At 44.6% G+C, this 26,333-nt stretch overlaps 3 protein-coding genes across 6 annotated transcripts; 2 read left to right on the top strand and 1 right to left on the bottom strand.

Moving 5' to 3' along the window:
• Nucleotides 1-1,487: 1,487 nt before the first annotated feature.
• Nucleotides 1,488-5,472, bottom strand: cldn15la (claudin 15-like a). Its single transcript, XM_041055843.1, has 5 exons — nucleotides 5,256-5,472; nucleotides 2,948-3,112; nucleotides 2,437-2,518; nucleotides 2,098-2,211; nucleotides 1,488-1,975 (listed from the first exon to the last, which is right to left on the bottom strand). Exons 1-5 carry the CDS (start codon nucleotides 5,470-5,472, stop codon nucleotides 1,894-1,896), a joined length of 660 nt encoding a protein of 219 aa, XP_040911777.1. The 3' UTR covers nucleotides 1,488-1,893.
• A 2,603-nt stretch (nucleotides 5,473-8,075) lies between these two features.
• On the top strand, nucleotides 8,076-12,008 carry crfb16 (cytokine receptor family member B16). Of its 2 annotated transcripts, none has more exons than XM_041055812.1 (8): nucleotides 8,076-8,431; nucleotides 8,627-8,753; nucleotides 9,591-9,781; nucleotides 10,001-10,125; nucleotides 10,427-10,574; nucleotides 11,116-11,267; nucleotides 11,537-11,825; nucleotides 11,911-12,008. In XM_041055812.1, exons 1-7 carry the CDS (start codon nucleotides 8,275-8,277, stop codon nucleotides 11,774-11,776), a joined length of 1,140 nt encoding a protein of 379 aa, XP_040911746.1. In that variant the 5' UTR covers nucleotides 8,076-8,274; the 3' UTR covers nucleotides 11,777-11,825; nucleotides 11,911-12,008. The 2 variants fall into 2 exon arrangements, with proteins under 2 accessions (XP_040911746.1, XP_040911745.1); XM_041055811.1 differs by having other exon boundaries at nucleotides 8,624-8,753.
• Nucleotides 12,009-15,582: 3,574 nt separating this feature from the next.
• slc39a6 (solute carrier family 39 member 6) lies at nucleotides 15,583-25,835 on the top strand. 3 transcript variants are annotated; one of them, XM_041055763.1, is made up of 12 exons: nucleotides 15,583-15,706; nucleotides 17,363-17,567; nucleotides 17,807-18,431; nucleotides 18,854-19,010; nucleotides 19,356-19,463; nucleotides 19,600-19,769; nucleotides 20,020-20,211; nucleotides 20,380-20,464; nucleotides 20,590-20,991; nucleotides 21,409-21,489; nucleotides 21,693-21,883; nucleotides 22,635-25,835. In XM_041055763.1, the coding sequence occupies exons 2-12, from the start codon at nucleotides 17,365-17,367 to the stop codon at nucleotides 22,785-22,787; spliced, it is 2,367 nt and encodes a 788-aa protein (XP_040911697.1). In that variant the 5' UTR covers nucleotides 15,583-15,706; nucleotides 17,363-17,364; the 3' UTR covers nucleotides 22,788-25,835. The 3 variants fall into 3 exon arrangements, with proteins under 3 accessions (XP_040911697.1, XP_040911700.1, XP_040911699.1); XM_041055766.1 differs by having other exon boundaries at nucleotides 15,626-15,706; nucleotides 17,360-17,567; XM_041055765.1 differs by having other exon boundaries at nucleotides 15,646-16,148.
• Nucleotides 25,836-26,333: the final 498 nt, after the last annotated feature.

Below are 26,333 nucleotides of genomic sequence, written 5' to 3'. Positions count from 1 at the left end.
TTCTATCTGCATGTCTGTCTCTGTGTCTCTGCATATCTCTCTCTAAAAGGTTGAATTCAGATCCACAAAGAAACAACAGTCAGACTCGTAAATGTAAAAAAGGAAGGAAGAGGAGTTCAGACTTTTGACGTCCAGAGTTTGTCCAGATGCATCCTGAAGGTCGAGGAGCAGGTTTGATCCAGGCGTGTGTGTGTGTGTGTGTGTGTGTGTAAATCTATAAATAGACAGAGTGAAGCTGTGGAGCTTTAATCCACTGTTCTGCCCGTCAGCAGGTAAACAGACAGAGGTGGATTACTGCCCTGCACTGTATTAATCATCATTATAACATAGGAGATTACAGCACGTGCACACACACACACACACACACACACACACACACACACACACACACACACACACACACACACACTTCAGTTCCTCGCCCCCGCCTGCTCTGTGTCATGTCTAGCCCCTAAGGGGGCTGTGTTTGGACCTCCTCTGTGGACTTTTGGACATTTTCAGTTTAGTTTTATTTTGTATAGTTTAGTTCTTGTGTATCATGCCTCGTTTTACTTACTGTCTTAGTCTGTCGATTATGTTATGTCTGGTGTCTATATTGTCTTGTGGGTTCCTGTTTTATTTTGAATTCACTGCCCTTGCGTATCTGGTCTTGTTTTACTTCCTGTCTTTGTCTTGTTTCCCACTTTTGTAATTGTTTTCCCCGCCCTAATTGGTTCCACCTGGTTCCCCTTACCTGTTGTGTATATATAGTCTGCGTTTCCCCTTGTCCCGTGTCAGTTCGTTTTTGTCTTATGTTTTCGTCCCATGTTTTTGTCTCACGTTCCATCTCATGTCAGGTTCCATGCTTTGTATCACGCCGTGTCCCATGTTTTGTCTCTTGCCCTTGGCTCATGTATTTTGCTTCTTTTGGATCTCTCGTCTTCATAATACCCCAGGTCAGGTTTTGTATTATTTTGTCACTTGTTTCTTGTTTAACCTTTTCTCCTCTTTAAGAGTGGTTTGTGTTCACGTTTTGTAACTTTGGTTTAAGTGCCTTTTTCCCCTTAATGGGTGATCTTTTGTTTGTTACTTTGTCCAGTTAGTTTTCCTCCTCCTCCGTGAGTGATTTTCTGTTTGTTACTTTGCTAGAATAAACTATTATTATTTTTGACTACGTCTGAGGGGTTCTTGCATTTGGGTCCTAGTCCTTGCCTTCCAAAGTCCTGACACTCTGCTCCAGCTCTGGGTCCTACCTGCCCGGCTCCATGGAAAGAGATCGCCTCCATAACCAACAGAACAACAGACTGTCGTTCTTTCAATGTTTGAGTTCTGCTTTCAGGTCCAGAACAGCTACACTGAGCTTAACACGGTCACCAGAGGCTTCAGCAGGAGTGAAAACATCATCTCTTCATCTGAGTTCAAGTAAAAACTTTCCATAGACGTGAAAGATGTTGGCCACACATATAAGCAGGATACTGTATTTTATTCATTTTGTATTTTCCTTTAGTAAGATACTGTAAATATTGAGGGAATTGTCCTAAACATTAGAACATAGAGTGTATGAAATGTGTGTAACAAAGCATATGAACAAACATGTAATACAAACTTTATTGAGAAAATAATGAGCTCCATAACAAACAGGATTACACCATCACTAACAATCATCTCCAAAGCTTTATCTTTTCCAAACAATTACATTCATGATTTCACCTCAAAAACTCTGCAAAAAAAAAAAGAAGAAAGACAGAAAATCCTCACATTTCCTGAGACACTGAGTGTGTGTGTGTGGCTTTAATCATCTGTCCTCCTCTGAGGACGAGTAGCTGGTCTCCCCAAAAAAACTTTACTTTGAAGGATAAAACTTTGTCACGGTACTGTGTGTATGTGTGTGTGTGTGTATGTGTGTGTGTGTTTTTAGACATAAGCTCTGGCTGAATCTGGATCTGACTTTGCTGTAGCCGTGTAGACCTTCTGTGGTGGGTTTCCATAGAAACCTCTGAAAAACAAGAGCAACAAAATCAGACTCAAACTGAAAGAAAAAGATTTTTTTTTAAAAAACAATACAAGCAAGAATAAACAAACACTAGAAAAAGTCCGGTGAGGTGTGTATGCACTTACCCTTTCTTGCCACCAGGTGATGCTCTTTTACAAGCGGTGCAGAGAAAACATCCACCCAGTATGGCCAGAGAGGCTCCACCCCATCCCAGGAAGAGGCCAGTACCCAGCTCAAACCTGCAAACACACAACAGTGTCACACAACAACCACAGTCAGCTGTTTTATAACCCGATCATGAGCTATCTGTCTGATGGAAGGATCCTTTTACGTTTCACTGACTCCTTAAACTTCACACCTTCTGCTTATCTGGAGGATACAACAATTCAACAACCTGGCAGCCTGAAAAGTTTTTAGTTTCACTCTCCAGACTAAACTTTTCTCATCTGTGCAGGTCAACTCACTTCACACCGCCGTAGAACGGGTTGTTGAAGTCCTCAACGACCCTGAAGGCGTACCAGGAACACGCTATCATGCAGCACAGACCTGCAAACGCACAAAACAAACATCAGCATTTTCATTCATTTCATTTCATTCATCACTTTTATTTTTTAGGTTTTGGTTTTTAGGTTAGGTGTCCCTGTGCTGTGGATGTTTCCACACTGGCTGATAAAAAACACTGTGAGTTTTCTGATGGATTTCTCTGTCAGTGTTGGTTGAATCAGAGATCAGGGAGATTATATTCAGATGTCAGTGGTGTTGGATGAAACAGCTTTTTCTGCTCTGCTGATTTGAGTTTTATCCACATTAACTTTGATCCAAAGAAGCAAAGGAGAAGCAGCTTGAACTTATTGCAGAGTGAGAGCAGCTTTTCTGTTAAAAGGAGAAACGTCCACCAGCATCAGCATAAAGTTTTCTGCCTTGGACTGGAAAAATAACTCTGTTTTCAGTCAGTCTGTGCTTTTGTGGACTCACCAGCAAGGATGCTCAGGATTCCTCCAGTGAAGGCGATCTTGGCCTTGGCCTGGTCAGTGGTTGAGCCAATCTTAATGCATTTGAGTCCGAGCAGAGAGACGATCATGGAGCCGAGGCCGAGCAGCAGAGAGACGATCATCAGAGCGCGACACGCCTGCACGTAGGCTGCAGAGAGGGGAAGACATCAGAGCATTTCCACTGAACACCGTGAGCGGTTCCACCAAAACGTCCATCGACCATCACCACAATCATTCCGGGATCTCACTGTTAACACCGCATTCAACAAAAGTCCCTCTGGATTCTACACATATAACCTCTGCTGCTCTGCTGCCGTTCGTGGAAAAATTAATTTAATCCAAAATACAAAAGAAACTGGGCTGAGACAGAAATCCTGACCAAGAAAGATGCAAACAAAAAACTGACAGAACAATAAACGGCTGAGTTCAGAGGATTTGTGCCAAATCAGTGATTTTGAGAATAAAGTTTCAATATTTTTGTATTTTTACAAAAAAGTCACAGTAAGATCTGAAAAAAGCCAATTACACTGTGATGTTATAACATTCACCTTCCTGATGGTGAAAAGAAGCTCGATGGCTCGTGCTGCTGTGCTAAAGTGAAAGTGATAATTAGCTCCACAGTTAAAGGAACAGTTCAACATTTTAAGATATATGATTTTTGTTTTTGTTGCTTACGGTTAGATGTTCAGCTTGATACACGCTCATGCCTATAAACATATAGCTACAGCCAGCAGCTGGTTAGCGTAGCTCAGCATTTAGACTGGAAACAGGTGAAAACAGCCAGTCTGGCTTTGTCAGAGGCAACAAAATCCACCAGCACCAGCACCTCAAGACCTCACTGATAAACCTTTTACATCCTGTTTGTTGAAAACGCACAAAAAACAAAGTGTTTAAGGAGAAGTGGGAGCTGGAAGTGATAATACGTGTGTGTTTTACAGTACCCAGCTGTACTGGTGGAGTACTTTATTCACAAAATGACCTCTAATGATCATAAACAGCTGCCGCGCCTCTTTATGAGCCTCAGATAGTTTCAGGAGAGACAAACAGTAAGGTGGTAACCATGCAGGCAGAATCGTACAGCATTAAAATGATCACACTGACCAATCACAGGCCTTTATTTTCAGCTAACACAAACCACCAGCTCTTCCATATCTCCGGTTTTACAGACTCTGTTAGTCTCTAAACACACCAAACATGGGCTGAATTATGGGAAATGTGTTTAAAATGTTTTACAGGACATCAAACAGGACGCTTCTATTCAGAAACATCAAGTTTTGCTTTCAGTCACGTAAAAGTTTGTCACTTAAGGGTTAACCAATCCGCCTCAACAGGAACATGACAACATTTATATGACTAAGCAAATTTGTAAGTCAAGAAAAACAACTTCTTAAAGCCGAGTGTATTTTCCAACCCGAGTGAATTCAGATTCACCTGAATAGAAAACGGTGGTGAAAACACAGCAGCACTGGCTGCCTCTTTCTGTTTGGACCTGAAAGACGTTTCCCTCTGTTTCACTGTCAGAGGAGGACGAAGCACAAAGAATAATTATGATTGGACGAAAAACAATCTATTGATCAATTAACTTCACTATGATCAAATATAAAAAGAAAAATCCAGTTGTGTGTGTGGAGACGATGAGGTGGTCAAATTAAAGTGTCCAACCAGCAACTGTTTGCTTTTCAGGCGGGAAACTTCTGGCCCTAAAATTCACCAACCTTTGGACGACCACTTCAGAAATGGGGACACATGGCGTGTTGGCCTATTTTCTGTACCACACATCTGACTTTACAACAAATAAATAAAACAGATCCATCCCAAGTCATCCACACCCAGTGTCTGATCGTCTCTCATTCCATGATTCTCACAATCCTTACAAAGTCTTTACTTGTCATTTTTTAAATTTCGGATCCAGAAAGATCATAAAATGCCAAACGTGACGTTACATTCTATCCAGTCCTTATTTCATGTTTTATTTCACATCACTAACAATGACAGTTTCCACCTCATGTATATGATGCACTCAGGACTTGAGACTCTGATAAATATGTATATCCCTGTACGCGTTGTTGACGTTTGCCAGAAGAAGAAAACTTAAAAACTGAAACTAAAACCAAAAAGCCTCAAATATCCATGCTTCAGCTTTTTTTTATCAAGGCAGCTGTAAAATGTTTTTTCTTTAGGTGTTGAAATGTTTTACATTTGTACTCTAACAGGGCATCCTTAGGCAACTTATTTTTGAAAGCTGTATTTTAGTAATCAAGTAAGTCAGTAGTTCATTGTTCTGTTCTTACCAGGGAGGGCGAGCAGTGACTCAAAGTCCCGACACTCGGCGATGCCGGCGCTGTCCTCAGCGCAGGAGTGCCACAAGTTTTCAAACTGCCTCTGGGAGATGATCACGCTCCCGGACACGGTGGAAACCTTCCAGTAGTCGTTGGACAGTGCCGCTCCGTTGATCAGCCAGCTGATTAAGCACATGATGAACCCGGTCGCTTCCACAGCCGTCGACATGATGACAACTTTTCCAGAAAACTCTCGAGATGAAACAACCAGCTGCCACAGATAGTCTAAAGAAAACAAGTTAAGCCTTCTGAATGTGTGATGAGAGGGAATGAAAAGGTCACTGGGCCTGGTGCTCGGTCTTCTGAGGTGAAGCCTCCACAAGTGAATTCAGGAGCAGTTTGAGCTCTCGGAGGCTTTGGTCTCTGTCCTTCAGTAATTTCACGTTGATCTGACGTCTGTGGCTCTAACAGGAGGACTTTACACTCAGCCAGGGGCCATAAACTGCTGAGGGCCGCTCCCTGTTGTTCCCCCTTCACCACCCACCACTGCTGATCATGATGATGGTGACAGTGAGTCTTCAACCACACCTCAGTATCAGGAGTCGTGCGTGTGTCTGAAGTCATACACAAAAAGCCACAGAAACTAAACATCACCTGTTTGTGCGGTCGACACAGTGAACTGCAGCCCCAAAGAAGAAAAGGATAAAGCACTGAGATGCTGCTGTTCGGACCTGGCAGTTGTTGGAGTATTGTTGGATTAATGGGGCATTTCTAATTGGTTGATAAGTGGATGTGGTAGTTGTTCAGGTTTTTTTTCCGGGGGGATTCCTTAGGACGGTTGGATTTGATCATTAGGTTGTTGCCAGGGTGTCACTAGGGTATTGAGAGGAGTTTGGGCAGTTGCCATGGTACAACAGTGATTCCAGATGGTTGCTAAGGTTTTTGACATAGTTGTTAAGGTATCAGTAAGAGGCTTTTTTTGATTGGCCACTATGTTGTTGCTAGGATGCTGATAATTATTGCTCGGTGCTTGTTAGGACACTGCAGCGTGAGGCTTCCTCTGGTGTAGCTAGATGATTTGTGGTGTTTTTGCAGTAGTGTTTGGTGCTCGGGGGCAGCAAGTAAATGTGCCAACAGCAAATGAGTTGGAAATGAAAATGACTTTAGAATATTAACGATAATCGTAACACGCAGATCCTCAGTGAGCTGCTTGTTTATCATGTGTTTATGGCTTAAAAACCAAGGGGAGAGAAACAGGAAGAGATGTTCAGAAGAAGAAGAAGAAGAATGTAAAGAAGAATTAAATCATTTTATTGCAGAGACGTTTCCCACATGGCTGCTGGACATCAGTTCCGTCCTGTCCTCTGTTCTGCTGGTCCACATCAAACAATCTGTGTTGAGGGGAAGTGAAACTCTGACCATGTTTGTGACTCTGAACCACACTGAAGTTCAGCTTTCACTCATACCCTGCAGCGAAGCCCCTCACTGTTCATGAACACAGAGAAAAGGAGAAGTCAGAGCTTGATGTGTTCCAGGAAGTTAAAGGACAATAAACACCGTTATGTCCAAATAAGGAATTCCAGTCGTCCGCCTGCTTTATCTGTCCCGGGCCTGTTAATGACATAATGTTTTCATCAGTGCAGACGACTGGTTGGTTTGAAACTGCTGCTATAAATGGACGGTTTGTGGAAGATGGTATGATTTCACATTTATCCAGTTACTGAACCATCATTTAATCACAAGTTCAACCATCAAACCTGTCAGCATGAGGATTTAGTCTCTTTGTGTAAGATGTGTTTTAAGCATTAAATGAATAAATGAATAAAGGAATGAGATGAATCAAAGGGTGAATTTTACACCTTTCCAGCTGTCACACACGGTTCGACAGTGACAGACAGATGTGCCGAGCGTCTGCTGGTTTCAGACTCGGACAATGACAGAAAAAGCTGTTGGTTCACAGGTTGTGTGAGTGATTCTGTTTTATAGCTTTATGGTCGGTGACAGTTAATGTTTGATCATCGTCAGAGTCCAAAGTCTGAAGCTTCACACCAGAAACTCAGGCTGAACCAGAGAACTGATCCTGAGAAAGAGAGAAAGAATTTCAATAACTCATTTAAACATGAGAAGAAAAACAGCACACACACACGTTTACTATAACACATACTGCACTTAATTACCCAGTAATGTAAGTCTGAATATGATCAGAACCTGGTGTAAATACTCAGCGTTCCTGATACCTTCTCCTGTGGACTGAAAACCTGCTCGACCTGCTGAACGCTGACACACTGACAGAGGACGTTATTTTCATTATTTCATAGTGTGTTGTGTACAGTGTGTACTCACAGTGGGCCTGCATCTGTTCCTGTTCCTCATGGGTTCAGCAGTTCTTGATCACACAGCAGGTGAACCAACACTGTGTTGAGCCAAACTGAGTTGATACAGAACAGGATTCGACAAACACCCAGTTTTAATCAGAACTGACAAACTCCAGCGTCTGAAAGTCTCAGAGTTCTTTCTGTCTGAACCTTTGAAGATTCCTTTTTTGCAGGAATTCATACATGAAAAACAGATTGTGTGGAACAGGAATCATTTCATTTTGGTTTAGTATTTCATTGTATTTTGGGACGACAATGAAACAAACTCTCAGCAGAGCTTTCTGTACGAGCCCTTCTATAGGCCCCATACTGTCCTCAGGCCTCCTCAGGCGTGTTTTGAGGTTGACCTGTAAATTAGAGCTGACAGCTGACGCCCCGAGGGAGCTGACAACAAGTCAGACCGGCTCTGCAGCCCAGGATCCATCCTCAGCATCCGGATGCACCAGCTTTTCTCTGCAGATCGAGGACAGATCGCTGCAACGCTCGCACGGCTTCTGGCTTCTGTAAGAGTCACTTTCACAGTGGATTTATTCACAGCATGTATTCACCTCTTGGATGAACTGAAGGTCGGATCCAAAAATGTGCACTGCGTGAAAACCAAAAGAAGTAACCAGGACAGTACTCTGGATCGTGTGTTACACGCTGGATCAGTTTACATGCAGGTGACTCGTGGGGTTGGACATGGGGGACCTGACGCGAGCAGACATTTTCCTCCCTTTGCTCTGGATCTGAACACTGTGGTCATGAGCCTGAGATGGACTTTGCGTCCTCTGCTGATGATGATGACTATGGTCCTGCTGGACTTAAAAAACGGTGAGTTCACTTTCTCAGAGATCAGTTAAATAAAAACAGAATCAAACATCACAGGAGGAGCCGGAGTGTGTGTGAGTGTGTGTCTCACATGTAAAAACATACACACAAACTGACGGTTCCTCCGGGCAGGACCTCGGCTCTCTGTCTGCTGTTGTCTCAGAGAAGATTTAAAGAATGAATTTATTTTGTTAGCAGGTGTTTGGATGCTGCCAGCGCCCAGCAGAGTCTCCATGGAGTCTGTAGACATGAGACACATCCTGAGGTGGCGTCCCCTGCAGGCTTCATGCAACACTTCAGTCCTCTACTCTGTCCAGTTCCAGGGGTGAGTCACACACAGAGAAACTAACGAGACACACATTTTAGCTTCTTTCCCTCCTTTTAGCCTTCCACTGATTTCCACCGTCCCAAATACCAAATGTTTTCTTGTGATGCACATCAGAGATGATGATAGAGTCACACTGAATCTAACGTGTGTTATCATGTCAGTGCATTAAGATGTGACTGAGTTATGATAAAGGAACTAATTCATCCACTCGCTGTTTAGCTGGTTCGACAGTGCGGTGGATGAAATATGTGAAACACACAGCTGCCTCCTGTAATTGTGTACTTAGTGATTTAATTGTGACCTAATGACAAGTCATTAATGACACACCTGTCCTGATAATAAGAAACAGGTGTGTCTGTTCTGAGCTGGTGACACATCCACACTGCCTCAGCTTTCACTCAGGGTGGCTGGGTTTCCTCCTCGTCACGTCCTCGGGATCCACACAACAACAACTTTAAAGAAATAAAATACCTGAGTATGAAGATGGTGGATCTGACGCAGTAAACACGTGTCAGCGGACTGACAGGCTGTTTCACAGGATTTTAAACAGAATCGACGGTATGTGCGGCAGCTGCGTGTGTGGTGGCGGTGGTATGCAGGGCGTGGGAGCTGAGTTCGGCTAATTACTGTGAGCAGATGCACAGCAATGCAGAGCGCCATGCACTGTCTGAAACAAAAGGGATGTGAACACAGTAACACTGACTTTGGTGCTGCGTCCTTCACAGTCAGTATCAATGAAGCCTGAGACACAGTAAGTATAAAGAAATCTAAAACGAGCTCAGGGTTAAATCTGTCTCTGTGTCCCTGTCTGTGCTGTGTCTCTTCATCCCTCAGGGAGTTTGAACTGACGGTGCTGAACAGCAGCTGGGTGGATGCTCCCGAGTGCCAGCAGATTCACTACACTCGCTGCGACCTGACCTTTGACCTGGGCTCCGACTCGGACTACAACGTCCACGTCAGAGCGCAGTGCGGCTCGCAGCTCTCAGCCTGGACCGAACTGAACCCACCCTTCAATCGCAGAGACAGTAAGACGCTAACAGGAGCAGGTTTTCATTTTGCAGAAACATGGCGACAACATGAGGACGCCTGCACAATGAGGTCACATGTCAAAGAGTCCAGACATGTTGGACCCTTTAGCTGACACTGTACATGTCATGATGCCGCTCAAAATGTTTGTGCACATCCATGTGTAGCAGAACATGGATGAAAGAATGAATAAGTGAGAGTGTGAATCCTGTGTGCAGCGGTCCTGGCCGTGCCGAAGATGACGGTGTCGGCAGTGGGTGGAGCCCTCCAGGTGTCTTTTGACAGACTTCCTCGGACTGTCTCCGTCAGTGTGACGGTGTGGAAGAGAGGAGACGAGCTGCAGGTCAGAGTTCACTTCACATCTCTGTTCCTTTCTTTGTCTCCTCTTGTCTTTCTGTCCACCCCTTCTTTCACTCCTTCACTCTCAATGCCCCTGACTTTACCTCTTTTTTGTCTAATCCCTTTGTTTCTTCCCCATTTCCCACTACTTTTTTTATCCCTTTCTCCTGTTTCCTGTTTTTATGTCTTTTTCTTTTTATTACCTTGCTGGTTTTTCTGACATGATCAGTTGGAGGTATTTATTCATTTCTCATCTGAAAAAAGAAAACCTCTCTCTCTCTCTCTCTCTCTCTCTCTCTCTCCAGGCTGCTGTCTACAAACTGCATGCTGAGCAGACAGTGCTGTATGTCGCCGCCCTGCAGGAGGGAGCAGAGTACTGCGTCAGAGCTCAGACCGTCCTGGACACACAGCTACAGAGCAGCAGCACCGACGCCCACTGTGTGTCCATCACAGGTACAGGTGTAAACAGACACACGCTTGTACTTAGAACAACTTGTACTGACATGAATGTGTCTCCTCACCCTGAGAACAACTCCCTGTTTTTGTTCTCACTTTCTAAATTTTTACTTTTCATGTCCCCACTTTCCTAAATGATTTTACCTCCTCTTTCATGTTCTTATCCTCTTATAATAAAATTAATAAATTTCCCAAATTTAACAAAAATATTCTCATGATTCATGTTTTCACTCTCCTAAAATGTCCAGTTTAGAAAATATTCCCATTTTCAAAAAGTGTCACTTTGCAAAATGTCCCCACTTTGGACAAATGTCCTCACTTTGCAAAATGCACTCAAAAATGTCCTTACATTCCACAACATGTCTACTCACATTCCATATTCTTATTTTACTAAAATGTCTCAAAGTGTCTTCACTGTCCCTCACTCACTTCTCACGTTTGAAGAATCAGCTCTGTCCACTGACCCAGTTTGTAAAAACTATAATGATGGAAAATCCGTGACACACTCATGATGTCTCACTCCTGGCACTTCTGGCAGGTCCGGTCGCTGCATGGAAGAAGCCGACCACGGTGACGGTGACGGTCATCATCATGGCGGGTGTCCTGTTCGCTGTGTTCTGGTCCATCGTTCACTGTCACCCAGATACCTGCCAAACATATTTCCATAAAGAGCCACTGCCCCGCTCACTGGTCAGTTCCATTTCTTATAAACACATAGACGAATATGTCACCTTTAAACTTATGGGTTATTAAATAAATACAGATTTGATTTAAGAATTTAAAAACTGCCAAATATATAACAAATATGACTCAATATGACTTAGCACGATTATGTTTGTCCAGTTCAAAGAGCTAATTAAACTTGGTAGAATTAACGTGTAATTGTTCTTTTTCTTAAACTCATTTGTAGCTTTTGAGAAAGAAAATTCATCTGCTGTTTCTTCATCCTTTCTCTGCAGCGACCTGACTGGGACATTGAAATCCAGATGAGCCCTGAGCAGGCAGAGCTCTGTGAGCAGACTCCCATGGTGCAAAGCATCGAGTCTGAGCTGCAACAATCAAAGACTGAGGCTGCAATCACATCACAGGAAGGTCAAAGCAGTGAACTCCCATTCACTGTGGATCTTGTGGAGTCTTACCACTCTCAACTACCTCAGGAGATCCTGCTCGAACATAAATTCAACATCCTGGATTTGTAGGAATCCCCCCCCCGTCCTGTCAGCCCCCCTCAGCCAAGCAGCTCATGTCGGCTGCATTGTCTCAAATACAGAACACTCCCATGGTCACAGCATCTGCGGCTCCACTTGTGGTTTTGCAAAACATCAAAAGATGGAGGGATAATCATCCAGGATCTGGGGAGGAACATCTCTCTGAAGCAGATGGTTCTATATTTTCCTTTACTGGGAAATGTATATTGATTTATATTGAGACTGCGTGCTGGTTGGTTTATCTGACTCCTGCTGAGAAGAAAAAACACAAAGACTTTCTTCTTAACTTCTGTGAACGTTTGCACTCCAGTATGTTCCAGCCTCCGGCCTTCACACATCTTAGTGCTGAGCTATAATTCAGTGTTGTTCATGTCATTTTCCTACAAATCATCCGTTGTTCGAATAAAGACTGAGAACAACCTGTGTTCAAAAAAGAATGTTACTGAGATTCTGGAGGTTACTGTATGAAGAGCTGGCCTCCTGTTTCATAAAGGATCAGCTTTGTGACTCGTCAAAGGGTAAAAAGGGTTAAATGCTGTGGAGCCAGGAAGAGGGAGAGAAAACCCAAATGCAGTAACCCCAAGACAGACGAGTGAGAGAGTTAAAGTCCTTTATTCAATTCAAAATCACTGGATAAACGTCCAGGGAGCAAAACAAAAACACCTAAAAACACAAACTCCAAAACGTAAAAATCCAGGGGCAGAGACAGGAGCTCAGGAACACAGGGACGACAAAGACAGACACTAACATGGACGAAAACACAGCAGGGACAAAGCATGAACACAGGCTGGGACGCAGACACACTGACAAACCTGTCCCAGGTCAGCAATGAGTCTTAAATACAACAGGTGATAAGGGTGGGACAGACAATCAACAAAAGAGGGAACCCAGACAAAGACAGGAAGTAGACAAAGCACTGATACACAAGGGCCAGGGCTTCAAAATAAAACAGGAACCTACAAATCAAAACTCAAGAAATTAAACACGAGTCCAACAAAAGAATCCGAAAGTCCAACACAGTCCAAAAAGAGTGAAACAACAGGCCCCCTGGTGGCTGACCATAACACAAGGTGCAGTATGACTTCTTAAGTCTTTTTCTGCATTAATCCCAGGATGCAAATGTCCAACAAAATGCTTGACAAGCCTCAGTCTTTGTCAATAATAGGTGCAATGGCAGGAAGTCATCCTAGCTTCAGGAGACAATGGGCTACTGCAGCCACAAGAGGGCAGTGATTTACAAGAGGGAAGCAAACAGGTGATATCAGACCCTTTATGGGACAGATCACTGTCCTGAGATGTGAGGAGAGAGACCACCTCCACTTCAGTATCGTTCTGATTTCTATTTTTAGCTTTAATTGCTCAAGCACTGCCTGCCTTGCTAGTCCTGACAGCACGCCGCTGATAGGTGGTGCTGATAAAATACTTAAATACTTACTGGTTCATGACCTCCTGTTAAAAATGTGTTCAAGAGAAGGAAACTGGGTTTTAATTCGTACTTTAGAAGCATCTGAGGGACATTCCAGCCGTCCATCTTCACTCCCAGAAAGACTGTATGTTATAATGTAACTCAAATTCAGACTCACAGGACGGTGACGGTCAGGACGGTTACAGTTTTAATGATTTTGCTAAATTGATTCCTGTCCTGTCGTCAGCATGTCCCCAAAAATCATCTAAAATACAAAGTTTGCATGGGAGCTCTGAATGTGCAGCTTTCCCTGTCCTCCTTCTCTGATGTCTACAGGATCTGCGAGCACCTGGCCACAGTACGTTAAGATTACTCCGTCTTTACGTTCAGCACTGGGCCTGCTCACGTCGGTGTGTGAGGATAAGTGAGTCCACAGTAAAGCTGCACTTCAAAGTGTCCAAAAACAGAAACACACCCAACAACAGCATCAACTGAGTCCAAAACCAATATTGTTCTTGTGGGCTGGGTTGGGTTTGGACATTAGAGGGATGAAGAGCTTTCCAGGGAGTCTTCGCCCTGCCTGCTCAGACCCTGTGTGTCCTGATCCAGCAGCAGGTGGAACACATGGCCATCCACCACACATGGATTCAGTGGACATGTTTGGTGAATTTCTATATTTTTCTTATTGTAAAAACGTCCCATGTGCAGAGTCAAACCATCTGTGAATGTATCTGTGAACAAGTACTAACTCTGTGTGCATCTGATCCTGATATATCTTCATATAAATTCCTCCACTGAGCCACACACCACACACACACACACACACACACACCGTACAGCACCACGTGTGGATTAATCCACTGCTGAAAAAGGTCCTCAGGAACTGGAACTGTCAGGAACTGTCTCCTCCTGTTTGTTAGATAAAAACTACAGTGAGGAAAATGTTTCAGGAAAATTACTGAGAAAATTTAAAAACTGAAACTATATATTTGGAAAGTGTTTTTAAAGATTTACATCTTCTTATAGGAACCAATGGGCTCGGAGCTGAGAGCCACAGACAGAGTGTTGAAGGATGCACTAACACACTGTGGGTGTGACGCAGGATTAACTGCTGGTTTTAAAAATACAGAATAATGCCAAACCGATCTTTTAACTCACTCACCTTTCTGAAACAGAAGGACACTGGTTTAATCTGTTTGTGTTTGCTGGTCTAAACTAAACTCACCCTGCCCAGGCTGAACATTAACACAAATCCTGGTAAATGTTAGGTGATGTGGTGGTAAACAAAGAGCTGCAACAACCACCCGGAACACAACACCCGCTCTAAACAAAGATTAGTTCTACCCTCAAAAACAAATTCATTACGTCTAATAACCATAAGCAGGGAACCACTCCTAAAAGGCTGAACCGACTTTGGTTGTAATTTACCTTTTAAATGGAACAGAAAACAAAAAACAGATGCGAGCAGAATAAATAACTGAACACTATTTGTTTTGTAGGTGGGTTTGACCTCAGACTTCAGTGGCAGGTGATTGTTGATCCAGCTGGCCTCAGTTCCCAGCTCCGTGGGGTGCTATCTCCTCTGTGTCTGGGACTTTAACAGCTGAAACAGTAGTTTCAGAACATTTAGTATTATCTCAGTACAGTACACAGTATACTGAACGGTGTGATTTCACACACAAAGGAAATCTGAACAGTGTAATGGGAGGAAGTGTTTTTACTCTGTATACAGACATCATATTTATAATAACATGTCTTGTCCCAGATGTATTCAGAAACTCATTTCATGGGTCATTTACAGAAAAGCAGCCAGAGCTTGGTTTAGAAATTATGAATAAAGTATTAAAATTACACAGTTCAATGTTACAAACCACTAAGTCTCTAATTCTAGGGCACAAAAGACCAATGTGAGGGACTCAGAGTCTTTCTTCCCGACTCCTGCAAAGCTGTGACACAAAGGTAATGGTGAGAGTTTCCACATCTTTTTTCTAACTAATCCTCTTCCCCTCATTCTTCTCTGCCATCAGACACAGACCTGGACACTGGCGGGACTGTCACATGCTCCCAAAGCCCAGTCACATGTTGAGCACAGATCCTCCTTCACAGCATCTGCTTCTTCAAGGCCTCCTGCGGTGCATTCAAGTGCTCCTTGGAAAATACCTCCTCAGAGCTACGGTGGTTGTCGTTCTGCGTTGCCTGTAGCATCAGTGGTTAATGTGTTGGTGGAGCTGGTGATGTGAATTCGGATGTTAGAAATTCTGTGGTGGAGGTCTAAACCCGAGGAGGCGAGGGCACATGTAGAACTACGTATCCAGGGTCATTTGCGGATTCGGCTGAGGCCCCCCCTTTGATTGGCTCTCATCTCTCCGGAGGGTTCTTCACATTTCCGACAGCCCCTGAAGGAGGCACAAACCACATCCACCATCCCCTGTTAACCGGACAGAAAAGGATCGCGCGGCACCGTGAGGCGCTCACACATTAACGGGAGGGAATCAAACACAGAATTTACATTCACGGTAAATAATCCACACGTTTAACGGCTTGTTTTGTTGTAGTGTGTGCCACCGGGGCGGAGGAGAGACATCTCTGCCCCACACGGCGGCGGCAGCGGCGGCTGGTTGCAGTTTCCGGGTTTACCGTCTCTGTGCACACGGCACCGGGCTGGTGCAGAGCGCACAGACCCAACGTGTTACTGTTTACCTCCGGTGTGTGCGAGTGTTTTAGGTCAGAGGCAGACACGCGTGGCTGCTCTTACCGCGGGAGCTGGAGATTTATAGTTTTCCATGACTTGATATCGCCGCCAAAACCAGGCCGAGTCTCGGCGGCAGCAGGAGGCCCGGGCCTGGGCTGGGGCCGCCCGGCAGATGCCATCTGCCAGCATCCTCCGAGACATTTAATCAAACATCCGCGGCTAGCAGGAAGGCTAACTCAGCTAACTTACTGATACAAACTGAGGGGGTGAGGGCGCTTTGTCAGCGTTATCAGCAGCTACTTCTGAATATTAAACATCATAAATCCATGTTCGCTTTCACTGCTAAAGATGAGCTTTGTTGTTTTAAAGCTAGCTATCTGACGTTCTCCGCCAACCCTCACATGGCTTCACGCCAAACTCCGTTGAGAAAACGTACAATTTGATGTCTCTCTTCGTATTAAAGCACGGATGCCAGCTTAAAATAACTGAATTCATTTTCTGCAGACTGCTCTTTATTTCGGCTTAACAAACGGCTAACAAAGCAGCCGTTGGGTAGTTTAGTCATCCACCTAATTTAAAAACAATACTGCGGATTAGGACTATTAGTCATTTATTGAATACGTAGTGTCTTATAGAAATCTATATCCGGAATTTACCATAATCGGTTAAAAGGTCCTCCGTCATTTAGCCTAAGTGACACATGTTCTCTAATCATGTTTGCTATTGTGTAAGGGCGTTAATTCTGTGAAATAACTGTCAGACGTGTGGTCATCCTGAGCTGCACAGTGTGCACTGTACGTGATTCAACAGCAGGGGTGGATGGGAATTTCATTTTGATGCTTCTTTGTTCATCTGCTCCACATGAGGGTAGTGTACTTTACTATTTACTCGACAGCTGCACTTAGTTGTGACTTTGCAAGACAAGAGATTATAGCTGTGAACAAAAAGCTGCAAGCTGAAGCCAAAGAACAGAATACGGCACATCCCTCTCACAATACAAACATTTCTCTGTGGAGTTTGGTTGTGACTGCGACTGGTTCAACTTCTCCTCCACAGGAAGCTGAGACATATTCTGCGAATTTCAAATAAAGAATTCATGAAAATTTAAAATAATACCATGAAACAACTACAAAAAAAACCCCAGCCAAGCACAGAATGCAGATGAATCATGAACCTAAATGTTGAGTAACTCTCAAGTTTCCTAACACCTAAGGTGATGTCATTACATTTCAATGACAGAGATATAAAATGGAGAAGCGCAGGAAGTCCTCCCATCAGAGAAACTGGAAACAGCAAAACTTCCGCGTCTTTGCTAAAAAAAAAAAAAAAAAAGAATCAAGAAAACTATTGATTAACTGCCAACTAATTAGTTATTTGGCTGTTTCTGTTTTAGCTCAAAATAATCTTCCAGAGATTCAAACTGTCAGGTGGCAGTAGGACTCGTTACTGCTGTTAAAAATCCTTTTTTTTTCCCCAGCAGAGATGATGAGGGAGAAGAGTCGAGCCGCCTTGGCCGTGATGATTCTCCTCGCCACGAGTTTGTCCGGCGGCGACTTTTCAGTCGGTTCAGACTGCGGCCTGTCGACCACAGAGACAAACAGCCCGGTGCGTTTACTGTCGGCTGTGGTCGACACACAGAGGGCAGAGCAGAGCCGGAGGCAGCACCTGGAGGCTCTGTTCAACAGGTGAGCTCCTGTCTGTAACAAACCGTATCCGGTTTGTTTTACTTTACAGAGATTTATTTTCTAGTGCAAATACAAAATATTATAAAAACCTTTCTGGTCATTTCTTTAAGTTGTTGCTGGTTCTTTTGTGTGAACTGAATACACTGAAATGTTGTAACGAGCATGGTAACCACGTTATTCAGGTGATGAATGATTGTTGTGTCATAGTTGGACGTCAGTTGCGATGTTTTATTAAACAGATACGGAGAAAACGGCACCATCTCTCTGGCCGGGTTGAATCGTCTCTTACAGAGCGTGGGACTGGATCGCATCAGGACTGTTACTGTGCAGCATCACGAGCAAGCAGGCCACCATGACCACCACCACCACCACCACCATCACTACCGCCATGACAACAACAACTCTCATCACCACAAACACGTCCACCCCGAGCCCTCGCAGCCCAGGAAGTTTCCAAAGACCACAGAAAATCACGATGACGTGCTCGGGAAGAAAACGGAGAACCCAGAGAACCATCACAACCTGTACGACAAGAAGACCACTGTGACGGCAGCTGAGGAGGTCAGCACCACGGCAGTGTACAGCGCTCAGCTGGTGGTGCAACCAGATGAAATTCATAAGAGACAAGACAGCAGCCTGGAACAGTCCGGTCCTGCAGGGGACAAAACCACCAGCGCAGCTGCTGCCAGGCTGGTCACTGAAAGCCAGACACCAGCAGCTGCAGTCAGCCGGGGGGGTGATCACGACCATGACCACAACCATGACCACAACCATGACCACGACCACGAGCATGATCACGAGCATGAGCATGACCACGACCACGACCACGACCTTGATCATGATCACAGCCTGGAGAGTGCAGAGGTACGACATTATCTTGATCAAATCCATTTATTGAATACATATCCTTTCAGATTTAGCTCTCAGCGTTAGCAGGTAACTGAAGGATGATAGGCTGATGGAACTCTGTCTCAAACATGTCTAATCGCTCTTTATCGGCTTAGAAAGTCGAAACACCACAGTTTGAAATGTTCATAACCTTTAGCTACAAGCTGAAAATGAGCTGAGCATCAGATGATATGAAGTGTTGATTAAACGTCTCCAACATGTTCATGAAACAGCTGTAGCCTCCTGCTCTTCACCTGCTAATGACTCCAAATACAAAGCTCCTGATCCTCAGCTACTGAGTCAGAGTTAACACAGTGTAACACACCTGTGCAGTGGTTTTACAGGGTGATGTCTCAGAGTCCACACCCTGAGTGAGTGTTTTTGTGTTTTATCTCCAGTGTCTGAACGCCTCCACCATCCTCGCCTCACACGGGATGTCTCAGGAGGTGGGCGTGACCCTCGGAGACTTCAGCTACCTCTGCCCCGCCCTCCTCAACCTGATTGATTTTGGAGCATGCATCGAGCACGGAGACGCCTCTGAACACGGGGAGAGAGGTAGAAACCGTCTGATCAGCCAACTCCTGATTTATTTCTTCTTATTATTAAAGCGTCGGTAAACTCGTCAGTGAAGCAGGAAATTTCCTGGATCATATTTCATGTGTCACCTGTTTGTTTGTTGATTCTCAGTCTGATAACCAGTGTGGTTAGGAGCAGGTTGACTATCCAGACTTACCTGTTTATAGCAGTAACACTCCTGCACACAGTCAGAGAAGCTCGTGGTGATAATTCAGCTGCTGCTTTGTGTGTTTTACCCAAAAAGTTTTATTTGCGTTTGATTGTTTTTAGCAGTTTTGTATTTTGACGTGACGTAACTGGGTTAATTTGATTGAATATTTCTAGACCATAAACATCATAAACATGCTCACGGTCACCATGGTGACCACAACCACTCAGCCCATGACCACGGCGAGCGCACTGGCGGAGAGAGTGGCAAGAACATCGCAACAGGTAACTTAGTAAATGACTAAATCTGTGTTTTCATTTTTAATATTGATCACTAAAAAATAAACTTTTGAACTTTCTTTGTGAATTTTTATGAGGAAGTCTCGGTTCGATGTATGTGTCGTGTTGTGTTGTGTTACAGCGTGGGTCGGTGGGTTCGTCTCCATCACCATCATCAGCCTGCTCTCACTCCTTGGCGTCATCCTCATCCCGCTCATGAACCGAGTTTTCTTCAAGTTCCTCCTCAGCTTCCTGGTGGCGCTGGCCGTCGGCACGCTGAGCGGCGACGCCTTCCTTCACCTCATCCCCCACGTGAGTTATGTTTGTGCACCGCGGGACGTCTTGCAGCATGTGTTGCTCAGGCAGAGCAGGACAGCGTGAGCTCAAACACAAAAGTAACATATAGACTTGAACACTGGTGTTAATCTGCCACAGTAACCTCCGCTGTTGTGGGAAAGCTTTCTACAACATGATATAACCACGCTGAAAGGTGTGTCCACATACTTCTGCTCTTTACCTCGTCTCATCAGCCTCTTTGTGTTTATACCTGCTGATGCTTCAGTCTCAGGGAGGCCACCATCACCACCATGAGGATTCTGGGATGAACGTGGAGGGACATCACCTCCATGACGAGCATGATGAGAACCTGGACGCTGTGTGGAAGGGCCTGACGGCGCTGGGTGGAGTCTACTTCATGTTTCTCATTGAACACTTCCTGACGCTGGGGAAAATGTACAAGGACAAGAAGCAGAAGGTCAGAGATTCCTTAAGATGAAGTGGTGAAAGTGACACGTGTGTCCCGTCCATTCTTTTAACAGACACACACCTGTGAACTTATACATTAAATCCAGGTTTTGAAGTAAAGCAGCTGAAGTTATTCAGGTTGAATGAATGAAAATGTATTGTTCTGCCGTCAATACAGATCCAGAAGAAATGGGATCAGAACGACAAAGCAGATCCAGAGAAGCAGCCCGCTCTGGAAGAGACCGACCTGAAGCCGCCTGAAGGTAACACAACACCAAACACACAACACACACACTGGAGGTTACGCTGACTCTCTGAGGGAAAAACATCAACAACAAGTGTAGTCTGGAGGCCGTTGGTGATTTTTAGCGTTACCGTCTTTCTCCAGACGTGGAGACTAATGGTGCCGGTGCGTTTGGCGACCACTCGAGCAGCCTGCACGGAGGAAGCGTGGCGGAAGAGGAACAGGTGATGTTGGCGCCGCAGGTGTCCGTCGTCTCGCCGCAGGGTTACAGCCGAGGGTCGGGCGCTGCCTCCTACACCGCAGAGGACTGCGAGAACAAATGCCACTCCCACTTTCACGACACAGTGGGCCAGGCCGACAGCATGCACCACCACCACCACGACTACCACCACATCCTGCACCACCACCACTCCCAGAACCACCACCCACACAGCCACTCCCACTCCTACTCAGAGCAGCACTTTCAGAAAGCCGGCGTGGCCACGCTCGCCTGGATGGTCATCATGGGAGATGGACTGCACAACTTCAGCGACGGCCTGGCTATCGGTGAGCAGATGTTACTGTCAGGGCTTCAGATCAGGACGTAGCTCAGTGTCTGTCTCGTATGTCGGTGTCATTACCGCCTTAAAAATAAAATGTCAGTGCTCAGTTACATTGCTTGACGACGTAACAATCACCGGTCCCCTCACAGAAACAAAGCTAAATCTAACCAATCAGGTGGCAGAGCTTTAGGTACAGACAGCCCGCCTTCTCATAGAGGCCCAGCAGGCTTGGTTGACTTAGCTGAACACTCATGATGTTGTTTTCTTATCCGAAGTCAAAAAGACAAAAGAAGCAAACATTTCCTCTGAGAAAACCTTTTCAAACGCTGGCGTTTTAACGTGCTAATGTTTGCATGGAAGCATGTTACGGCAGTAGCCATGGTAACGGCGGGTTTCCATATTTGAATCTGTCGTTCTGCAGGAGCTGCTTTCACCGAGGGTCTGTCCAGTGGCCTCAGTACATCTGTGGCTGTTTTCTGTCACGAGCTGCCTCACGAGTTAGGTAAGACCTCTGATCATGTGTCAGCCCTGCAGTGGGACATTCCTCTACAAACATTAGCTGCACTTCAGTATGTGTGTATTTATATGTGACTGTGTTTTTAAAAGGGTTCAGAATCGCTTGGTAAAAAGGATAAACTTATGTTTACATCAGTCGAATGGATGTTTGCCGTTTTAGTAGATGAGTCAACACATGATTTCTCCCAGGTGACTTTGCGGTGCTCCTGAAGGCCGGCATGACGGTGCGTCAGGCCATTCTTTATAACGTGCTGTCGGCCATGATGGCGTACTTGGGCATGGTGACCGGCATCTTGATCGGACACTACGCAGAGAACATCTCCATGTGGATATTCGCGCTCACGGCCGGACTCTTCATGTACGTGGCCCTTGTGGACATGGTGAGTCAGCGTTTCGCCTCCTACACCTGAACACACTGCCAGCGTATGTACAAACCACACAGAAACACATGAGCTGCTCTTCATTCTCTGTTTAATCCAGTAAATTAAACATTTGAAAATACTTCATCAAACATGGATGGAAATAAATTTCCACTGGAAAAATCCAGAAACAATAAAAACACCAAGCGCAGTGGTTGAAGGAGGATCCAGATGTGCCTGGACGCTCAGTGTCCAGGCACAGTCTGTGGCCTGAATCACGGCGCAGCTCTTTCCCACCGAGTCAGAACTGAAAGTCAGCAGCATCTGCTCCGTCGACTCAACAGGTCTCGAGCTAACGTCTGACTCGCTGGTACTTCAGCTCAGTCTGTTGGAGAGCGGCGGCCATCAGGACCAGATGGCGTCGTCTCACACACCTACACTTCAGTCTGTGTAAAAAAAAAACAAACCCCACACAAACACAGTGTCACGGTCAGCTGCTGTCTGGGAAACACTGCATCGCCTCTGTTGTCTGAGGCCGACCTCCTGTGGCTGCTTCCCTGCACAGCGCTCTGTAGAACAGACACCTGGTTAAATCCAGCACAGGCTACTACAGAAGCTTGATGTGTTACCGCAAAAACAACCTGAAGTGACATAAAGTCAGGTTTCCTGGGCGGCTCCGTCCTGGTTACCGTCGGCTACGAACTGCGAGTAAAACAACGTTTGCCAGTGGAAACACAGCGGTTATTGTTGTGTGTCTTCCTCGTCCTTTCAGGTGCCCGAGATGTTGCATAATGATGCCGGGGACCACGGCTTCAGCCACTGGGGCTTCTTCCTGCTGCAGAACGCCGGCATCCTGCTGGGCTTCGGCATCATGCTGCTAATCGCCATCTTTGAGCACAAAATCCAGCTGGACCTGGGATACTGAAGGAGAGGTGTTAGCCCTGAGCTCTGTGTGCATTCCAGCGTCTCCATCGTAGGTGTAGTGTACTTTTTATTTGTTGTCCTAGATAGACCGAGCACAGTCGGCTTGATTTAGTTCAGTTAGTTTTCACATCACGTCAGAAGTGGAACGTAATCTGAGGAGCTTCTGAGGAACGTCTGCTGCCTGAGCGGAGAGTTAGTGTGAAATATGAGTGAGATAGTTGTTTCATTTTGTTGGACTGCAGTTTAAAAACAGGCAGCAGGTCCTTCACTAGTTAGCGATTCATTTTTACAACTCAACGTGGAAACAGCTCGAGCAAGCGGCCGTACCCATCCCATTTCATTCAGCTGTTACAGTTCATCAAAGTGCCATAACTGAGCTGCTGTTAGTGCAGCACCGTGCTGGGTAACAGCTCACGTCTTAAAGCTCCTCCTGTAGACACTCAGACTAAACTAAGACTTATACCTTTTCTCTGCCGGAGCTCAAACCGACCTGTTTGATCCAAAATCCACAGAAATCAGAAAGAAAAACCGAAAATATTCAGATGTTCGAAACTAAAACCAGGAAACAGAACAACTCGTTTACTGTCACTGTGTTTATTATACTACAGGAGGGACTCGAACAAAAACTGGTACCCAGCACTGGTCAGTGGGCCATAAAGGACGACACTCACCAACCTCATCGTGTCATGTAACGCCTGAGACACGCAGAGCAGATCCTACTGCCACGTCAGGAAGCTGACATGTTAGTGACATGTTAGTGACATGTTAGTGACAGTCAGAGGCATTTTGGTTTAACAGAGAGCAAAAGGCGGGAAAAGTCTGACGTAGGTTGTGCGACGCTGCTTCTGTATGCTGCCTTTAACTGATGAAAACAAACTGTTATTGGTGCCATGCAGACCTGCTGGAAGTCGCCTACTGATCTCAGCAGAGTGAACACCTGGTGAAGCAGAGCGAGAACACGGAGCTGCTTTACAAGAAAAGACATGACAGTGTTGTTTTTTTGTTTGTTTTGTTTTTGTTTTTTCTGTAAGTCATCGGACAGTCTGAGCGAAACACACCAGGAGCATCAGACCGAGGTGTGTCCGAGGCCTCAGGCACTTCTCCGATATATAACGTTACATGTTCTTAAACTTGGAAAGTTCATTTTGTATGTTCAGTGAAATCAGCAGGAAATCCATCTGATAAATGAAGAGTTCAACCAGATGAAGGAAGAAGTTTCATAAACTTTATTAGTTGATAATTAACTCACACTGTTTGTTTGCTGGTGAAGAGGATGACTGTAATCGTTTCTTTTGATGGACACTTCAAAATGCTCTAATGAAATTGTGAATGATGGTGATGAAGGACAGAAAGACACAGCTGTCCAGTCGTCCAGACTGTGACGAGGCTTTAGACCTGAGACAGATGTTAATGGTGATGAGGGAACGTGTCAGATTCACCTCCATCTGCTGGGAATGAAACAGAACCTGGGACCAGAGGCCTCGCAGCCCGATTTACCGGAGGCAACGTGTCAAAACCGTGTTTGTTAAACATTTTGTGTCAGGAGGCAAATGAAACAGCTTCTGGTGTCCAGTTATTTTGCTTTGACAATTTAAAGACACTGCAAATGGTCCAAATGTTCCACATGATGAAGGGTGACTGAAGCTCACCAGAGTGTTCGCTTTCTTTTCCTGTTAAGGCTGCCATGTTTTTAACTGCCTTACTTACATTCATTCACCAGAACATTCTGCAGACTGTGAGATCCACGATGGGCCTCAGTCAGACCGTTGTTGGGCCACTGTTTTATTGTTACAGCTGAAGAGTTAATGTGGCAGCTCAACACTGATTCAGAGGAAACTCACCCTTTAAAAAAGCCGGTCGATCTTTGTCGTGATTCTCTGTCGCCATGTTTGTCTTTTTTTAAAGAGGCTGCTCGTATGTTTAGGTCAAAGAACCAGATTCTCTCACAGGGGTTTTTAAAAGTGTTTAACTGTTAACTCATAAAGTTCAGACACGAAACTTTCTGTGTATATTACATGTACATGTTATACTGTTTGTGTATATTTATGTAGAATACTGTACAAGTATGTGTTTGATTTCAGTCGCTGACTCTGTAGTTACTCTCATTGTGCTGTTTGTTGTGAAGAATGTAAAGAGTCTGAGCAACATCATCATGTTCACCCCAAACAAAAAGCTTCTCATTCAGAGGAGGAGGAAGTTCTTCTCTCTCGTTTCTGTCTGAAACTAAATGTACAGTGTGAATGAAGGGATTCACAGCAGGTGGATAAAAGCATGGACACAGCACAGTCACACAGCTCTGTAGTAAAGATTGTGGCTGTGGAATCATTGGAGAACGCACACAGAGAACCATGAGAACCAGAGTTTCACTACAAGCTGCTCAAACTGAACAGGCTGCAAACTCTGCCCGGATACAGCGTCCTTTACCCCCCGAGCATTTTTTTCTTTTCTTCTTTTAAAAGTTCTCATAAAATGTAATTGGGTTTTTTGTTCTTTAATTATTATTTTTATTTATTTAGTATTTATTTTTAACTCGATTAAAAACAGTTTACAGTAAAAAGATAAATCCAAGAAACCACAGAACCTCTGGAGTGAAACATGGTATAAGGACTGTTTGAAAGATTTTCACCATGAGACCATCTGAACAACATCGAGGAGGAAGATGTAAAAATGCAGGACGTTGGTCCCGTTCTGTCGTCTACTCTTTTGTTCCCAAACTTGTTAAAATGCAGGAAAACATTCTGTCTGTGAAGTGAGCAGAGCGACGTCTTCTGTTGTTGTTGCAGCCTCACAGTGAAGTTGCCGCAGTCAGTGGACGCAGCCGTGTGTTCGAGTTTGTACGTTTCTGAACGTCGACCAGAGAAATAGAGCAAGCTTTTTTACTGCAGAGCTGTTCAGGCTGTGTTTCTGTTATTTTGTCCACCTCTGTGTCCAGGCAGCTTTGATGTAGACTCACTGTGCTCGCTGACATTCCTGAGTTAAAATAAAGGTGGTCGCCATCCCAGAATGCTCTGCCTGAAAGTCTGTTTGTTTGCCTGGACAGTGGAAGGTGATACGTCTCCGAACTCATCCGGAACAATGCAAAACTATAATAACTTAAGTATTTATGTCACTTTTGTTATTTACTCCAAGATGTTCATATTTATTTTTATTATTTTTATAGTAAAGCAAGAGGAAGCTTAAACTGTTGAACTGTTCAAATATCCTCTTATTTTGCTGCAGATGTTTTATCTCTGGATCCAGATGCAAAAGTATTTGGGAAATGCATTCAAAACACCGGTAAGTGCGTGTTTTTTTTCTTTCTTTCTTTAAATGCACATTTAATTTTTCTCTTGGAAAACCAGAAGTTTTTTTGACACATTTATTCAACTTCCTGTAGCAAATGCAACACGAGCAGTAAAAGTACTTTTTAAGATTCTGAATGCAGAAAAAACATAATTAGAATTAATACTACAGATACAGCAAGAATAATTCAGTAGTCTACATCAGGTCCTAAGACGAAAAACTGCTCACTGATGTGGAGGAAATGGTTTTAGAGGAGATTTAAAAA

This window comes from Toxotes jaculatrix, chromosome 14 (assembly GCF_017976425.1).
Source record: "Toxotes jaculatrix isolate fToxJac2 chromosome 14, fToxJac2.pri, whole genome shotgun sequence".
Classification (NCBI taxonomy): Eukaryota; Metazoa; Chordata; class Actinopteri; family Toxotidae; genus Toxotes; species Toxotes jaculatrix.
This window is presented reverse-complemented; position numbering and strand designations above follow the sequence as displayed.